The sequence below is a fragment of the Rhinopithecus bieti genome, unplaced genomic scaffold (assembly GCF_001698545.2).
Source record: "Rhinopithecus bieti isolate Rb0 unplaced genomic scaffold, ASM169854v2 scaffold_26504, whole genome shotgun sequence".
Taxonomy (NCBI): domain Eukaryota; kingdom Metazoa; phylum Chordata; class Mammalia; order Primates; family Cercopithecidae; genus Rhinopithecus; species Rhinopithecus bieti.
The window spans coordinates 185,004-202,624 of NW_016812891.1; the positions used below are offsets into that span (position 1 = coordinate 185,004).

At 42.0% G+C, this 17,621-nt stretch overlaps 1 protein-coding gene and 1 long non-coding RNA gene across 3 annotated transcripts in view; one reads left to right on the forward strand and one right to left on the reverse strand.

The window, feature by feature from the left end:
• SLC16A10 (solute carrier family 16 member 10) overlaps positions 1-17,621 on the forward strand; it is a 142,304-nt gene that overhangs the window by 116,874 nt on the left and 7,809 nt on the right. Inside the window, exon 4 of the mRNA XM_017847101.1 lies at positions 7,123-7,266. Coding sequence (XP_017702590.1) covers positions 7,123-7,266 — 144 coding nt within the window. The remainder of the gene's footprint in view (positions 1-7,122; positions 7,267-17,621) is intronic.
• The window catches only part of LOC108512064 (uncharacterized), a 59,781-nt gene continuing 44,280 nt past the window's right edge, over positions 2,121-17,621 (reverse strand). For both annotated transcript variants that reach the window (XR_001880485.1, XR_001880484.1), the window contains exons 4-6: positions 15,592-15,652; positions 5,936-6,004; positions 2,121-2,563 (exon numbers count right to left, since the gene is read on the reverse strand). This is a non-coding gene — a long non-coding RNA (uncharacterized LOC108512064). The remainder of the gene's footprint in view (positions 2,564-5,935; positions 6,005-15,591; positions 15,653-17,621) is intronic.

Here is a 17,621-nt window from a genome sequence, read left to right on the forward strand (position 1 = left end):
AAAAAAAAAAAAAAAAAATTGAATGTAGGTGGAATTAATAAAAATTTAAACAAACTAACAGACTAAATCTTTCATTGTTCAGGAAGGAACAAAACAATTTTCGATAACTTGTGAAATATCTGGCACAGAAATTATTTAGAGCCACTAAATAATTTCAAGTTACCTAAAAATCCTAGTGATTTATTTTCTATTTTAAGATGAAGTCTACTTTAAACTTCTAAAATACAGGGTTATTTAAACTGGCATCTAAATCCAACTTGGTTTTGGTTGGTAATCCCTCTAGGACATTTTACTAACTCTTGATCTTATCTAAATGATGCTATGTCATAGGTGGACTGTTTGTTTTGTTTGTAATCCAGGGAAAATTGTTTTAAAAAAAACAAGTAGAAATAACAAAGGCTTTTAAAGAATTTTTAGAGTTAGAAATTTTTTCAAAATTAGGTTCTTTAAACCATTAGCCATCTCTTCCTTCTGAACTTTTTTTTTTCTTCTGCCCTTTGGTAGCTATTAAATAATCTGCACTACAGAAACAGTACTTTTTCATGTCTTAACAGTAGATATGCGTGATTATCTACACCATGGAAACCCATCTTAATGAAATGGAAAGATCAGCTGTTTAAAAAAACAAACAGAACCAACCACCCATGCCTCCTACAGTCCTGTTAGGCCAAAGGTCTGCTTTCCACCTGGTCAGCTGCTGAGGAGGGAGCAGGTACCTGCACCACAGTTTAGCCACAACAGAAATATCATTAAAAAATAGACACTGGGCTGCCAAAAGATGTCAGTCCTTAAACATGTTGGCAAGCAAAGAAATTTTTCCTTTCAAGCATATCTTAGAGATACCTTAGTCTCAAGGCACAGTTGATCAGATTAAAGAAGCTAAGATGACATTTTGGGGCTAGTCTAATCAATGAATATCTATCAGTGGCCATAAAGTTTTATTTTAGTGTTTTCTGGTGTAAAGGGATTAATTTTATGTACTCAAATCTATGGAGTTAGTTTTCTTCCACCTTTAATCACCTTGCTCGGCTTGCTGGTGTGCAGTGCTCATGCAGAACTTCCTAAGGGAGTGCCCCACTTGTTTTAATTTACTTCCTCTAGCAAAAACACAGCCAGAGGAAACACAGTCGTTTAAAAAAGAAAGAAAAAAACAAAATAAACTGTCGCATTTCATTCAGAAGATTTCTGTTAATCCTACTTTTAAGTCAAAGGGTAGTGTTAAGTTTTGATTTGTAACAAACTCAGATTATCCATTAACTCACTCTTGCAGGGTTTCTGTTCCCTTTCAAATGTACATCTATTTTTTAAAGGGCCCAGGCTTTTTGAGTTTACCTTTCAAAAAAGCATATTTAGGCAGAATGGTCTTCTAGAGTTACGGAATAGCTTTTCAAATGTTGGATGGATATTTTCTTAGAATTACTCCAAAATGCAGTAAATGAGAGGCAACAAGCTGAAGCTGCCAATATGAACAGCAGTGAGTAAAGGTGCTTTGAACTTAGTGTCCGTATTGGAAAGTAGGAAGTTAAAAGAATCAGTTTGAATTCCATAATTGCTGTAAATATTATGTAGGATTTATTATCCCATGTTTTGATGTACCATGTAAATGTAAAACGTACGGATTCCCTCCCTCCCCCAAAGAGTTCATTCTCCTAGACATAAAATGAATGTACATGCCTAGCTATTGTCCACCTCTTTTCAGTTTGATGATGTGTATCTGATGAGGAAGGACAGAGATGAATCAAAATAATTATAAACGAATACAGATGATGACTGGGTGACTGAAATCTTATCTCCCAAAGAGCATAGTTAACTGCAACAGCAGTGGATGATAACTATTGGGTGGGGGTGGAGGGGTTGCTTTGTTCAGTTCTGCCTAGAAGACAGTTGTAATTATTTTAGTCCCACAGTCTCCACTCCTCCCCTGGGCCTGTTTTTGCCCTGCTTTCCTGGCCTCTGTATACGGCCTTTGTTAGCACTTTGTAGTTGTCAGTCAGCTGTTACTCCAAGTCCTCTGTTAGAAATAGTTACTTTTGTTTGAAGAGTCTCCAGTAATCCCCCTTCTTTTTAAACTATGACTCCCCAAAGATATATAGTCTAACTTTTGTGCACCAGTATTTTATCATATTTATTTAATAAATTCCATAAACCTTACATGAAAGACATTAAACAAAAAGTACCCCCTTAAAAGGAGGAAGATAATGACCATCAAGGCATGGCCAAATTACACAATCTTAGAACACAGTACAGTAGGTAATTATTGGACCTTTTTGATCAATGGCATGCTTGCTTTGCAGATGTGTACCACCACTGCACCTCACAGGTGTCTGTAAATAAAGTGATTTGGGCTTCCCTTCTGTTGGGCATTCTTCTATCATGAAACCATTTGGTGATGAGAAGCTTGAGTTTCTAATGCATGTTCATCGGCTTTATTGGAGCTGCTTTTGTACTGTGGCCACCCATTTAACTTCCTCTGTGGTTGATATCTGAGAGCTAGAGGACTCTGCCTTAGCTTCTTCACCAGAACACCATCTGATGTCTCCAAATGTCTTATACTGTGGCTCCCCTGTAAGAGAGGTGGAGAGGAGAGAGGCCAGGGCTGAGGCCATTCCAGTGAGATGATCACTTTCTTGGGCTACTGCCTGAGACCTCTCAAAAAACAGAATCTGTCCGTGGGCTCTAGTGAGGGGAGAGGAACCTGCCTTCAGTTGGCTGGTCAGAAACAGTTACCCAGGGCCAGGTGTAGTGGTTCATGCCTGTAATTCCAGCACTTTGGGAGGGCAAGGGTGGAGGATTGCTTAAGCCCAGCAGTTTGAGACCAGCCTGGACAACATAACAGGACCATGTCTCTACAAAAATGATTTAAAAATTAGCTGGGTGTGGTGGCATATACCTGTGGTCCCAGCTACTCAGGAGGCTAAGGATCGCTTAAGCCCAGGAGGTCGAGGCTGCAGTGAGCTGTGATTGCGCCAGTGTACTCCAGCCTGGGCAACAGAGTGAAACTCTGTCTCAAAAAGAAAAAATGTTTCAGACACAGTCAGTGTTGAAGATGTCAATTAGCAGGGTTTTGTTAATCCCCTGGAAGTGTGCAACCCAGAATTAAACAGATGTTTAAGAACATAAATAAAAGATGAATCCCTGGCCAGGTGCAGTGGCTCACACCTGTAATCCCAGCACTTTGGGAGGCCAAGGCAGGTGTTTAACGAGGTCAGGAGTTTGAGACCAGCCTGACCAACATGGTGAAACCCCGTCTCTACTAAAAATACAAAAATAAGCCAGGCTTGGTGGTGGGCACCTGTAATCCCAGCTACTCAGGAGGCTGAGGCAGGAGAATCGCTTGAACCCAGAAGGCAGAGGTTGCAGTGAGCCGAGATCGCACCACTGCACTCCAGCCTGGGCGACAGAGTGAGACTCCATCAAAAAAAAAAAAAAAAAAAAGATGAATTCCTGACACTTAATACATTTAGATAAAGTCTAACTTATCTTTAAAGTTAACTTTAAACAACTGCTCTACAACATAATATTATCCCCTGTGTAGACAGTGGCCTCTAGTATAAGCTTTGAATTGGTTTAAAAAATAAATTAGATTAAGTATGAAAACATCTCTTCAGCATTTCCATATCTCTGCAACTCTTTGTTAGAAATATCCATTTTGTCCTGTATTCCCTTTCTGCTGAACTAAAGGGCATGCCAGTCTCCAGAGGATGACAGATGGGCAGAAATTTATAAAACAGCAGCAGTCATGGATGGCCCAGAATACAAGTAGAACGTACCAGACCTCTTGGGTAACTACTGCCTCAGTGAGAAAGGATCCAGAGATCCAGCATCCCCAGATTCCCTCACATACTGACCAAAGAAACTTTTTTAGTTTGCAGATTTTGGTGGGAATAGGGAGGGAGTATTAGAAGCTGAAGTTCTTGCTTTATTTAAATAATCATGACATGAACAAAATTCAGTTAAATAATGCCCCTTTCTAGGCCAGGCGTGGTGGCTCATGCCTGTAATCCCAGCACTTTAGGAGGCCGAAGCAGGCAGATCACTTGAGGTCAGGAGTTTGAGACCAGCCTGGCCAACATGGTGAAACTTCATCTCTACTAAAAATACAAAAAGTAGCCGGGCGTGGTGGCGCACACCTGTAATCCCAGCTACTCTGGAGGCTGAGGTAGGAGAATCGCTTGAACTGGGGAGGTGGAGGTTGCAGTGAGCTGAGATGGCGCCACTGCACTCCAGCCTGGGCGACAGAGTGAAACTCCATCTCAAATAAATAAATAAATAATGCCCCTTCTAGTTGAAGACCTAAGTTCCCACCTAAGCATAATTTGAATTTACCCAATTTATCTTCTTTCAAAATACCTCAAACATTTCACCTTATTATTGCTTTTAAGGATTACAAAGTAGAGCAGGGGGGAAAAGAAACCACTAATAAGGAATAATAGCCATTTGACAGACAGGTGTTCTTCGTTTCATAAAAAAAGATGCCTGGTAGATTCAGTCTTTTATGAATACTAAGTAATGTGTCTTATTTTTGTTTGTTTGAGACAGGTTCATTTTGAACCTAACCTGGTGTTCTCAGGGAACATAGGTTAGAGGGGAGAGTCTTAGTAGTGAGGGCTCAAGCAAGAAGCATGTTAGAAGGCTGCTGTAGTGGTCCCGGTGAGGAGTGATAAGAACGGAACTAAAATACCATGAGGAACGTGGGCCCAAGGAAGCAAGTCTGAGAGATTTAGAAAGTAAATCATCAGGATTCAGTGGTGACTCGGATTTGAAGAGGGAAAGGGAATAGTCTAGGGTAGCTGTCAGTTTCTGCCATGGGTAGTTGGGCTAATAGTAGTGTATTAACTGAAATGGGGGGCAGGCAATTTGTGAGGGTGAGTTGAGTTCAGCATGGGGCCTGTTGACTTTGAGGTGCCTTTGAAACAGGAGTGGGTATGTCTAATTTTACGTGAAGTGTCTGCTTAAGAGAATGTGTAGAGACACTAACAGGGCTGGGTAGGAACACGGAATATCTCAGGTGCCAAATGAAAACTTTTGGCAATAACAAGAAGTTAGAAAGTTGAAGAGGGTAGAAGAGGCAGCAGAAATGTAGATGGGTAAGAACATCTTGGCATGTTTAAGTGACATTGTGAATAAACCTGTCCTACTGGGCCAGATGGGATTAGGGCTGAGATCAAAGCAGGCCTAATGCAGTTTGCAGATGTGCTTTGTGTGACTTTTGTAGAGCTGGATCACACAGTGTCCTAAATTTAAATTAGGTGCCAACATTTCCACACAAAATCCGGATTTCTGACTTTTCTTTTAAATTAAAGGGATCCTAGAGGTAGATCTGGCAACATTGGTAGACCTATATGATAATAATCGACTGAAATATATGTCCTTTCTCTCCAGTGAACATGTTTTACTTTTTTGTGTTATTTCGCTGGGCCCTTAGACATTTAATTTTCTACTGTTTTGTTTTGTTTAACACAGGCTTATAAGTCAGATGAATTTTCTACTTCTGAGTCAAAGATCAGTAGGTAATAAAGGTACAGAGATGGATTAGCAACAGATTACGGAAGGCTTTGAATACCAAACTAAGGAGTGTAAATGTAGGCAGTGGGCCGCCTTTGAATAAGGAATTGATGAGATTAAAGCCATATTTAGGAGGATTATTCTGGACCAGTATGAAAACACAGAAGTTAGGGAAAATAGTTAATAGTTTTGAAAGAGAAGAGAAAAAGGAGATGGTGTTGGGATACATAAATGGGCTTTTAAAATGCAAAATGAGAAGGGTTTTAAAGAGATATCATCCAGGAAGGCTATTCACTGCCACATGGGCACTATATGCGTAGTTGTATTTGGTGGGAAATTTGCCTGCAGATTTCCAGAACTGAGACCCATGTGTGGTGTGGGGGATGGTGATTGTCGGGCATTATGGAAACGTCAAACAAAATATGCTCACGGGTTATCTATGGCCCACAGGTCACTGTAGTCTCTGTTATATGTACACTGTACATGGAGGAGAAAGGTCCTTTGAAAAAAAGAAGGCTAAAATTAATATCTGATTGTTATTAACTGTGTGCCAAACACTGTTTTAAGCTCTTTACACAGACATTTAATCCTCACAACCAATTTCTGCAGTAGGTACTACTCCAATTTCCATTTTACAGACAAAGAAACTGAAACCCTAGAGGTTAAGAACTTACTCAAAGCCACAAGGCTGATAAGAACAGAACCAGGACTTGAAGGCAAGCAGTCTGCCTCTCCAGTGGTTTATCTTTTAACTGCTCTGTTAAGCTGCCCCTGCATTTTTTTTTTTTTTTAATCTGTTCTAATGCTACACAAATAGGCAACTTTACAGGTAGAGAACCTTATGCTTTCATTCTGGAAGCTCTGTTATAACTCATTTCAGGGGTGTCAATTTGGTTCAGGTCCTCCTAGAAGAAATAAAACTTCAGAATTGACCCTTGAACTGTCTCTTAGGGAGCAGATAATATAACGGGTCCTTGGGTGACCTTGAGAGAATAGGTATGTTCAAATGTCTGTTCTCTTCCTTTAGCTAATGGCTCAGTATAGCTTATAACTGTATGCTTCTAACCCTTTGTTGAAAAATAAAAACTCTTATAAAATGCTCTTTTTTTTTTTTTTTTTGGAGACGGAGTCTTGCTCTGTCGCCCAGGCTGGAGTCCAGTTGTGCAGTCAGCTCACGGCAACCTCCGCCTCCTGGGTTCAAGTGATTCTCCTGTCTCAGCCTCCCAAGTAGCTGAGACTACAGGCATGTGCCACCACGCCTGGCTAATTTTTGAATTTTTTGTAGAGATGAGGTTTAACCATGTTTGGCCAGGCTGGTCTCGAACTCCTGACCTCAGGTGATCCACCCACCTCGGCCTCCCAAAGTGCTAGGATTACAGGCATGAGCCATCGTGCCCAGCCATAAAAATGCTTTTTAAAATGAAAACTAAAACATGTTAAATTTTTTTCATATGTTTTCATGAAAAATTATCACAGGACAAATTTCATAAATATCGAATTTGGAAAAAGTTGAGAGCCCATAACATTGCAGAGAAGCAAATGCATTTGATGCAAAGCCTCAAACTTGCCAAGTTTTTCTACCATATTTAGTGTGGTTTCTTTCTCTTTGGCCTACAGATGAAACATGTAAATGAAAGATTTCAAGATGAAAAAAATAAAGAGGTTGTTCTCATGTGCATTGGCATCACTTCAGGAGTTGGACGACTACTCTTTGGCCGGATTGCAGATTATGTGCCTGATGTGAAGAAGGTTTACCTACAGGTACTTTTTTACACTTCTCACCTATCAGAAAATACTCTCATCACCCGATGGCTCATTAAATGTACTTACACGCTTAAATTATTTTTTATCTTCTTCTTTTTCTTTTTGAGATGGAGTTTCGCTCTTGTTGCCCAGGCTGGAGTACAATGGTGCAATCTCAGCTCTCCGCAACCTCCACCTCCTGGGTTTAAGGGATTCTCCTGCCTCAGCCTTCCAAGTAGCCGAGATTACAGGCATGTGCTACCACACCAGGCTAAGTTTTGTATTTTTTAGTAGAGATGGTATTTCTCCATGTCGGTCAGGCTGGTCTCGAACTCCCAACCTCAGGTGATCTGCCCACCTCGGCCTCCCAAAGTGGCTTAAATTCTTCTATAAAAATGAGAAATATTTTCTACAACATAACTTCTTTAGGCAGTTTTTCAAGGACAAAGTCAGTTATTAGTTTGGGTTTTAAACATGAAAAATTGGTAATGAAACAATTTCTTTGTTTTGTCATGGAACTCCACCAAACCAGAATGGTTTTCGTCCATTGCTTTTTCTATGAAGAATGTTTTTTGGTGTAGTTCTCATAGTCATGTGCAGATCCTGTGCCCTTTGCATGTCTTAGGAAATTTGGTTGTGTGTGTGACTTTTGAGCTTCTTTACTGCAAATTGCCTCCTGTGTTTTTGGGGTGAGCATAAACAAATGCTAATTCCAAGATCATTACTGACAATCAACAGAACAGGTATTGAAGTGACTCCTTCATGTCACACACTTAACTAAATGCTGAAGACTTAAGTGACACGTGCCCTCAGCTAGTATCTAATGGTCTCATGGGAGAAGATAAAGTGGTGTTGCAGCTTTAAAAACGGGTTTGCTAGATGGGTGCCATGGCAACATAGGCACCATGCATCTGAGTCACTAGCGAGGTCTGAGTAGAGTTAAGAAGTGAGGACCAAGTATGTAGATAAGGAAGACAGAGAAGCATGCTCCGAGCAAAGACAAACACATGGGAAAGCTGTGGAGGTGTGACATGGGATGTTATATCTGGGAAACGAATGTTTGAATGGAATAAAGGGAGAATAGTGGTTGGATTGGTTGGGGGGATGGACAGGAAGCAGCTTGGGAAGGGCCGTTATGTACATGAGCACTATCCTGCAACCTACCAGGAGCTATTAAAGGATTTTAAGCCAGAGAGTGACATAAGTTGGGGCGGCGGGGGTTGGTGTTTTTTTGTTTTTTGAGGCAAGGTTTCCCAGGCTGGAGTACAGTGGTGCCATCACGGCTCACTGCAACTGCAACCTCCCAGGCTCAAGCAATCCTCCCACCTCAAACTCCTGAGTAACTGGGACTACAGGTGCATGCAACCATGCCTGGCTAATTTTCGTATTTTTTTTTTTTTTTTTTTTGTAGTAACAGAGTTTCGTTGTGTTGTCCAGGCTGGTCTTGAACTCCTGAACTCAAATGATCCACCCACTTCAGCCTCCCAAAATGCTGGGATTACAGGTGTGAGCCATGCCCAGCCTGAGTTGCGTTTTATAAAGATCAATCTTGGCTGTGTGTGGTGGCTCATGCCTGCAATCCCAGCACTTTGGGAGGCTGAGGCAGGTAGATCACCTGAGGCCAGGAGTTTGAGATTAGACATGGTAAAACCCCATCTCTACTAAAAATACAAAACTTATCCAGGCATGGTGGCACATTCCTGTAATCCCAGCTACTCAGCAGGCTGAAGCAGGAGAATCACTTGAACCTGAGAGGCAGAGGTTACAGTGAGCTGAGATTGTGCCACTGCACTCCCGACTGGGTGACAGAGCAAGACTCCATCTCAGAAAACAACAACAAAAAAATCAATCTGGTAACTGTGAAGAGTGGAATGGAGTGGAGGAGGGGACAAGAGTTGAGATAGTCACAAAAGGCCACATACTGAATGATTCCATTTATATGAAGTGTCCAGAATATGAATTTCTGTCTCTTTCCATAGAGAAAGAAGGGAGATTTGTGGTTCTAGGGGCTAGGGAAAGGAGGGAATGGGGAGTAACTGCTACTGGGTTTCTTTGTAGGGTAATGAAAATGTTATAAAATTAGATAGTGATGAAACTCACTGAAGTGTACACTTTGAGTGGGTGAATTTCATAGAATATGAATTATATCTCAATAAAGCTATTTTTAAAAACGGCCAGGCATGGCGGCTCATGACCGTAATGTCAACACTTTAGGAGGCTGAAGCAGGAGGATCACTTGAGGCCAGTTTGAGACAATCCTGGAATCATAGTGAGATCTCATCTCTACAAGAAAAAAAAATTTTTTTAAGTTAGCCAGGCATGGTGGCCCATGCCTATAGTCTTAGCTATGCAGGAGGCTGAGCTGGGAGGACTTTGAGCCTAGGACTTTGAGGTTACAGGGGAGTATGGCCATGCCACTGTACTCCAGCCTAGGCAACAGAGTGACACCATGTCTCTAAAATTTAGAAAAAAAGAGTGGAGGTCCAGGAACTAGTTGGAAACTATTTTAAAGTAGTCTAGGCATCTAGGCAGGAAGAACCAAGGCAGAGATACAGAGATCAAATGGAATAAGCTAGGGACATAGAGAATGAAAATTTGATGAAGCCACTTAGGCTGGATCTGAGATTTGTGGCTCAGGTAATGGAGTAGATGATTTTTCCATCTTATCAAGATCAATATGCAGTCGATCTAAGTATGATGATGAATTGGGTTTTTTAAATTAAAAAATATTTTTTTCACCCAACCTACCTGCCCTTGCCGCAGTGATGAGTTTGTTTTTGCCACGTGAAGTTTGTGATGCCTGTAGGAAAGCCAAGTTGAGTTTAGAACTCATGGAAGAGTCTGGATAAGAGGCCTGTGGGTTAAGAGGCCTGTGAGTTTGGCATTCATGGGCTGCATGAAGGAAGTGGAGGACTAGGGAGACCGAAAGGGAGTGGCCAGATAGGCAGGGGGTAAAACAGGGACGAGAGTGTTTCTAGGGGCAGGACTGGTCAGCAGTGTCAGTAGCTAGTGACAAAGAGGCTGAAAGGTTTTCATTGAATTTAGAACAGGGAGGCTATGAGTGACCTTACAGAGAGTGGTTTCAGTGGATGGCAGGTGCAGGTGCAGAAAATTGATCATGATCATTTGAACAAATGGAAATATAGACAACTTTGTCCAAATGCTTGGCTGTGGAAGGAAGGTAAAGGTGAGCCACAAGGGGGGCCTTAGGATTTGGGGATTAAGCCTGTCTAATTATATTATACATGAGAGGCAGTGTTTGAGCAGTGCCTTGAAAAAGAGGTGAAATTTGGACACAGGAAAATGATTGGAAAAGGCATTACAGATAAAGTTAACTTCCATTAATTGACTTGAAGTAATAACAGTCAACCATTTATTGAGGACTTTCATGTGCCAGACAATGAACTAAGGGCTCTACATGCATTATCTCATTGATCCTTGTCCCAGCCCTTTAAGAGAGGAGGTACCATTGTTATTTCCACTTAGAGATGTGAACACTGAGGAACAGAGGAACAGAAAGGCTACCTCATCATGGGTGTCTGTGTGTATAGAGATCCAGGCAGTCGCAGGACAGTCTGGTCACACAGCGGGAAGGAAGTGAAGAGAGTTGGTAATGTGCTGCTTTTAAAAAGGTATTTATGGTGTCATGATCACTTTGTCAATACCTCACTGTGGACGTCCTCATCTAACATTTAGTTTTGTTCTCTAGTGTCAAGGGAGCCCTCTAATGGACATTTGTTGCACTACAGACTTTCAGCTTTCATTCCTTCAAAAAGTTCAGTGCCTCCCGTGCCCCAACCACCAGCTCAGATGCCGTTAGGGTTGATGCAAACGAGACAGACATGGTCCCTGAGTTCCTAAAGCAAGACTGAGGCAGGAAGAAGCCGAATGTGTTTGGAAGCCCAAGAAGACAGGAAAGTGGCATGGGAAGAGACTGGAAAGTTAGAGTGGGTCAGATTGGACAGAGCCTTGAAAGCAAAGATGAAGAGACTTTGCTTTAAGAGTGGTGGATTTTGGCCAGGTGTGGTGGTTCACGCCTGTAATCCCAGCACTTTGGGAGGCCAAGGCTGGTGGATCACGAGGTCGGGAGATCGAAACACAGTGAAACCTCGTCTCTACTATAATTACAAAAGATTAGCCGGGCTTGGCGGCACGCGCCTGTAGTCCCAGCTGCTGGGGAGGCTGAGGCAGCAGAATCGCTTGAATCTAGGAGGCAGAGGTTGCAGTGAGCCAAGATCGCACCACTGCACTCCAGCCTGGGTGACAGAGTGAGACCAAAAAAAAAGAGTAGTGGACCTTTGTTGGAGGACATAGGTCTGATTTTATGTTTTTAAAGTCACTGTGGTTATTCTGTGTGTGGAGGATGGATTACAGGGAGGGAAACGAGAGTGCAAGAGGGGAGGAAGACCTGGTAGGAGATCAGTTAATTCAAGGTCCAGGTGAGAGATGATGGACTATGGTGCTGTAATAGATAAACTCATGATATATTTCATATATCAGCATTTTATTCCAAAACAATTTTTGAATGTCCTCCTACCCTAGATAGGGCAGACAGATTATCTGTAACATTTTTGGAGCGCATTTTAATACCTGAGTGTTTCCAGTAATTTACAAAAGAAAATATAGCCTTTCCTAACTTGTCCCATGTTGGTCTGCATTTACACAGCAGTAAGTTAAAAGTTAGTATTGGGGCTAATACGGTGAAACCCCGTCTCTACTAAAAAAAATACAAAAAAACTAGCCGGGCGAGGTGGTGGGCACCTGTAGTCCCAGCTACTCGGGAGGCTGAGGCAGGAGAATGGCGTGAACCCGGGAGGCGGAGCTTGCAGTGAGCTGAGATCCGGCCACTGCACTCCAGCCTGGGTGACAGAGCAAGACTCTGTCTCAAAAAAAAAAAAAAAAAGTTAGTATTGGGGGTCAAATATTTCACTTTAGATGAAAGTTTAGCCACAATCTGGCTTCTGTTAGGCCATATCTAATTTTTTTCATCCAAATGTGGAGCATCATTTGTGGCAGCCAGTAGTACCTGCTGAGTCACAGGTGTGACAGCTGCATTTCAAACAAGCCTGGGAAGGAGAAAGAAAGCCCTTCCGTGTGTCCTGTGGCTGAGAGGAGCCACCCATGGACTCCACCTTGTAAACACAGTGGCACAGGACACAGCACAGGCCTAACCCATGCAGGATGCTGGACTCGTTCCCTTATTCACTACCTCTCTCTCTCCTTTTTCCTGGCTTCCCTGCCCCAACTTCCCAAACACACAGTGTGGTTTTTGATTCTTGACTTTTCTCAGCTGCAGTTGACTCCAGCTCTGCCTGTTTGTTTATTCCTCTTTCTCTGTCCCTGGCTGTCTGCCTTTTGGCCCATCCTTTAAGGCTTGGAATGCTCTTGGGCTTACCTTCTTTCTGTTCATTGGTGATGTGTTTTCTCAGACACACCTGCTCCCTGCTTTCATCTTTCAACCTCATGGGGCTGTGACAACTCTTCCCTCCTTGTCCCCTGGAAGCCAGTTCTGAGTAGCAGCCAGGCCTAGAACACTGGTGACACAGACACACTTCACAGCCTTTCCACATGGTCTAGTTTCAGATCATGGTAATCTCCAGTCTAGGAGGCTGCTGAGCCCAAGAGCACAGGCTCTGGAGTGAGACACCAGTTCACCCCAGTTCTACCACCAACTTGAGAACCAACAGAGGGATGTGGTGAGGATTCATTCTTGGTGGCAGGTTATATAAAGTGCCTAGCCCAGACTGGATGATTAATAAATCCTTGCATTTGTTATGCTTTACTATTCCATTAAATACTGAAAGCAGATCCTGATTTGGAATAGGTCTCAAGAAAGGAGACCCTAGTTAATCCTGAATTAGAATCTTTGCTTATAGGTAACAAAGAATTTAGGAATTTATCTCACAGTTTGGCTGAAGAGTTCTGAATTTAAACTTCCATCAAGGTCCTGGGTCCTAGGTATTTTCAACCGAATAATTCTAAATATTGAGTGATTGGTTGCAGTAGCTTATGCCTATAATCCCAGCACTTTGGGAGGCCAAGGCAGAAGGATCTCTTGACTCCAGGAATGCAAGACCAGCCTGGGCAACATAGTGAGACCTTATCTCTACAAAAACTTAAAAAATTAGCTGGACATGGTGGCCTGCACCTGTAGTCCCAGCTATTGGGAGATTGAGATGGGAAGATTGCTTGAGCCGGGGAGGTTGAGGCTGCAGTGAGCTGTGATCATGCCACTGCACACCAATCTGGATGGCAGAGTAAGACTTTGTCTCCAAAAAATAAAAATAAAAAATAAATGTTGAGTCAAGTCTACTGCTCCTGCCAGAAGAGATGATTGAAATGCATTACATAGAATAATAATGGTTAAAGAAAAGCTTGGCAAAAGTTCCCAGAGTATATACTTTATTGGGACAGGAGAGGCTACGTGTATCGTGGTATCTTTTTACTATTTTCTTAACCTTATAGGCCTGTGTTTCTAGTCACCATTAAATTACTACAGATTTGTGTCTTTAATGTAATATGTAAGTGTTTTGGAAGGGTGAGAATATTTCAAAGGTTTGAAAGTTAAAACTTTGTATGAAAGAATTGAAAACTTGGAATTTAGATCACTTTTCCATTGTGTCATATTTCTCTGTGACATGGATGTATTGAAGCATGGACATCATGTCCATGCACATAAAGCAGACAACCCAGACGACACACACATGTGCACAGGAACGCTCTGAAGGATGCAAACCCAACTGTGAAGTGTTGATTCCTGAGGAGGTGAACGCGCATGGGTTGAGGGTGAGAAGACGTTGTAGGAAGACTTTCATATATTACTGTGTACATTTCTCTAAGGTTTGAATTTTTAAAAATATATTCATGAGTTACTTTTGTAACGTAGAAATATTAATGACTTTCCTATCCATCCGTCTGCGTATGCTTCCTCTTCCAGTTCAGGTAGAATGAACTGGATCAGTGTTGCTCCACTTTCCTTTTTAGCATTTTACATTCACCTGAAGATATCTTGGGATGAGGGTATATACTTTACCAAATTAAGCTATTTCCAAAGTAATATCCAAATACTTAACAATTTCCCAGCCTAAGTAAATGATCAGAGGCTCCGTACTCAGTCTCATCTAGACTGTGACACGGAGTATGAACATATCAAATGCCCGATTCTCCATCAGGCAGAAATGAGAGTAACCATGTGCCATGGAGAAGGCTGACAGACTCCCTGTGAAGCACTTTGAAGTGACACCGGCCTCTGTGTGCTTCAGAAGAATCCAGCCACCTGCTCTATGGCCTGACATTTTCCTTTAGTTTTTGGTGGGCCAACAGAACTCTGTTGCCAACTGTTTTCTGTCCTGGGTACCCAGCCAGAGGCTCTGAAAGTCTGGAGACTTTATATTGACTAAACTTTAGGAACGTCAATTATATGTCCACCTCCAAGATGCCTTCTCTTAGTCAGGTGCAGCTCATTGTTTCCTCTTGAGCTACACTTAATATTCTTAAGCAAAACCTAAACTGACATTTCTCCAGCAATGCTCTCCTCGATAGAAATGAGAAAGGTAAGAGCAAAAGGAATCTTTTGCTCTCATGTACATACACTAACTCATAGAAGGTTAATTCTTCTATAGCCTGTGATATTATAAAATGTATTTATATATTTGTGATATAGTTCCTTAAAGAAAACAAAAGCAATATAGACATCTAAACTGTCACTGGCTTATTAAGTGTCAGTGCCAGAGCCTAGGAGAAAATAAGGAGCCTGTGAATCCCTTATTTGAATCTACCCAGAGCTGCTGTGTTTGAGAGCAAGTTTTAAAAGATTGTATGTAATACTAAGTTTATTCATCTTTCTTTTTTTTTTTTTTTTTGAGATGGAGTCTCGCTCTGTCGCCCGGGCTGGAGTGCAGTGGCCGGATCTCAGCTCACTGCAAGCTCCGCCTCCCAGGTTTACGCCATTCTCCTGCCTCAGCCTCCCGAGTAGCTGGGACTACAGGCGCCCGCCACCTCGCCCGGCTAGTTTTTTGTATTTTTTTTAGTAGAGACGGGGTTTCACCGTGTTAGCCAGGATGGTCTCGATCTCCTGACCTCGTGATCCGCCCGCCTCGGCCTCCCAAAGTGCTGGGATTACAGGCTTGAGCCACCGCGCCCGGCCGTTTATTCATCTTTCACACTGAGTCCCAGCATCATCAGATCAGCATTTGATGCCTGGATCAGTATTTATTCTGGGGAGTGATGAGGCACTGAACCTGCTATGTGTGTAGTCTGCCAAACGTCGGCATGTGCTCCTTGCAGCCCAGGCATCCCTGCGTGTAAGGAATGCGTGTGTTCTCACCAGCCTCCTCTACTTACCTCCACATTTAGCCAGATTCTGCATATTAACATCTGCTGGGAAAGAGCATCACTACGGCAGCTACAAATAAGGTGAAGGAAGCAAAGTATTCTTCTGAGAAGTACTTAAAGAATAGGTGTGTAAATTTCTATAAACACAAGTCTTACAGGAAAATGAAAAATTTTTACATTTAAATAACTACAGAAATCATTGTCTAATTTTAATAAGAATATAACTTAATATAACTTGAATGGAGAAAAGGATGACTTGCAGTCAGGGAAAGTATTAAGAAATAATAGGCTCAAGCTGGGCGCGGTGGCTCAAGCCTGTAATCCCAGCACTTTGGGAGGCCGAGGCAGGTGGATCACGAGGTCAGGAGATCGAGACCATCCTGGCTAACACGGTGAAACCCCGTCTCTACTAAAAATACAAAAAACTAGCCAGGTGTGATGGCGGGCGCCTGTGGTCCCAGCTACTTGGGAGGCTGAGGCAGGAGAATGGCGTGAACCGGGAAGCAGAGCTTGCAGTGAGCCGAGATCGCGCCACTGCACTCCAGCCTGGGCCACAGAGCGAGGACTCCGTCTCAAAAAAAAAAAAAAAAGAACGAAAGAAATAGTATGCTCAAAATATATAGCAATAAGTTGGAAACTTTTACTTGAATAATTTTTTACAAAACTGACCAAAGAACAAAAATATGAAGAGGCCAAGTTCCAGGAATCATGTTACACATTGTTCTAAAACAACATAAGCACTTAACAAAGTTGAACAGTTAACAAAGCCAAGTATTGTACTAGGCTTCTAACATTCACTAAGTATAAAATTCTACAGAACTGGTTTTCTTATCTTTAAAGAAAGTTGTTGGCAAGTGGTACTGGTGTTAGAGGAAAAAAAAAGGAAGTATGTACTGACCAAAATAGAAAAAAATATGAAGCACATTAAAAGAAAAAATATATATTCCTGAAAACCTTGTATAATTACAGTGGCATGGTTGGGAATGTTTGGTCTATAGTTTTAACAATTAAATCCATTGAATCTGGCCTCGTGCCATCCTAAAGTTTTATTCTAGATTCTCTGGAGTTTGTGATTATAGGTATGTTTCTAAGATTTAAGTAACTTTCCATGTTTATCTCCTTTTATGTTTGTACATAGAATAAAAATGTTTCTATTGTTGAGAATATTAGGGTTGGATGCAGTGGTTCACACCTGTAATCTCAGCACTGTGGGAGACCAAAGCAAGTAGTTTGTTTGAGCGCAGGAGTTCAAGAATGGCCTGGGCAACATAGTAAGACCCCATCTCTACAAAAAATAAAAAATTAGCCGGGCATAATGGCATGTCCCAGCTACTTGGGAGACTGAAGTGGGAGGATCACTTGGAGCCCAGGAGGTTGAGGCTGCAGTGAGCTGTGATTGCACCACTGCATTCCAGCCTGGGTAACAAAGTGAGAGACCTGTTTCAAAAATAAAAAATAAAAAATTGGGGTTTATCCACTTAGATTTTCAATACAAACGACTACTTAAATCTTTACCTACTTGTTAATTTCAAACCCCTTTCTACATTTTGATTTATCTTTAGATCTCTTTTTGTCTCAATAAATGGGAAGTATCAGGAAGTCTTTTTACTTGCTCAAGGTCAGAGAGAGCTTAGAACCTGATAGTGTCCCTCTGAGCCCCAGTTCTTTCCAACCTGCCAGGCTGTAGGCCCAGCAGTTACTCACTGCTAATAATTATGCTTGTGCTGTCATGGAAGTTGCATTGGAGAAAAGGATATTTAGCTGGCAAATAAAAGGAGAATGGGAGATTTTGTTCTTTAGAAATGCTAGTGTGACGTGGTAGGCTTATTTTTCAAATGGTCAACTGGTATTCTTTTCTTTTTCTTTTTCTTTTTCTTTTGTTTTGAGACGGAGTCTCGCTCTCTTGCCCAGGCTGGAGTGCAGTGGCGCGATCTCAGTTCACTGCAAGCTCTGCCTCCCGGGTTCACGCCATTCTCCTGCCTCAGCCTCCTGAGTAGCTGGGACTACAGGCGCCCGCCACCACGCCCGGCTAATTTTTT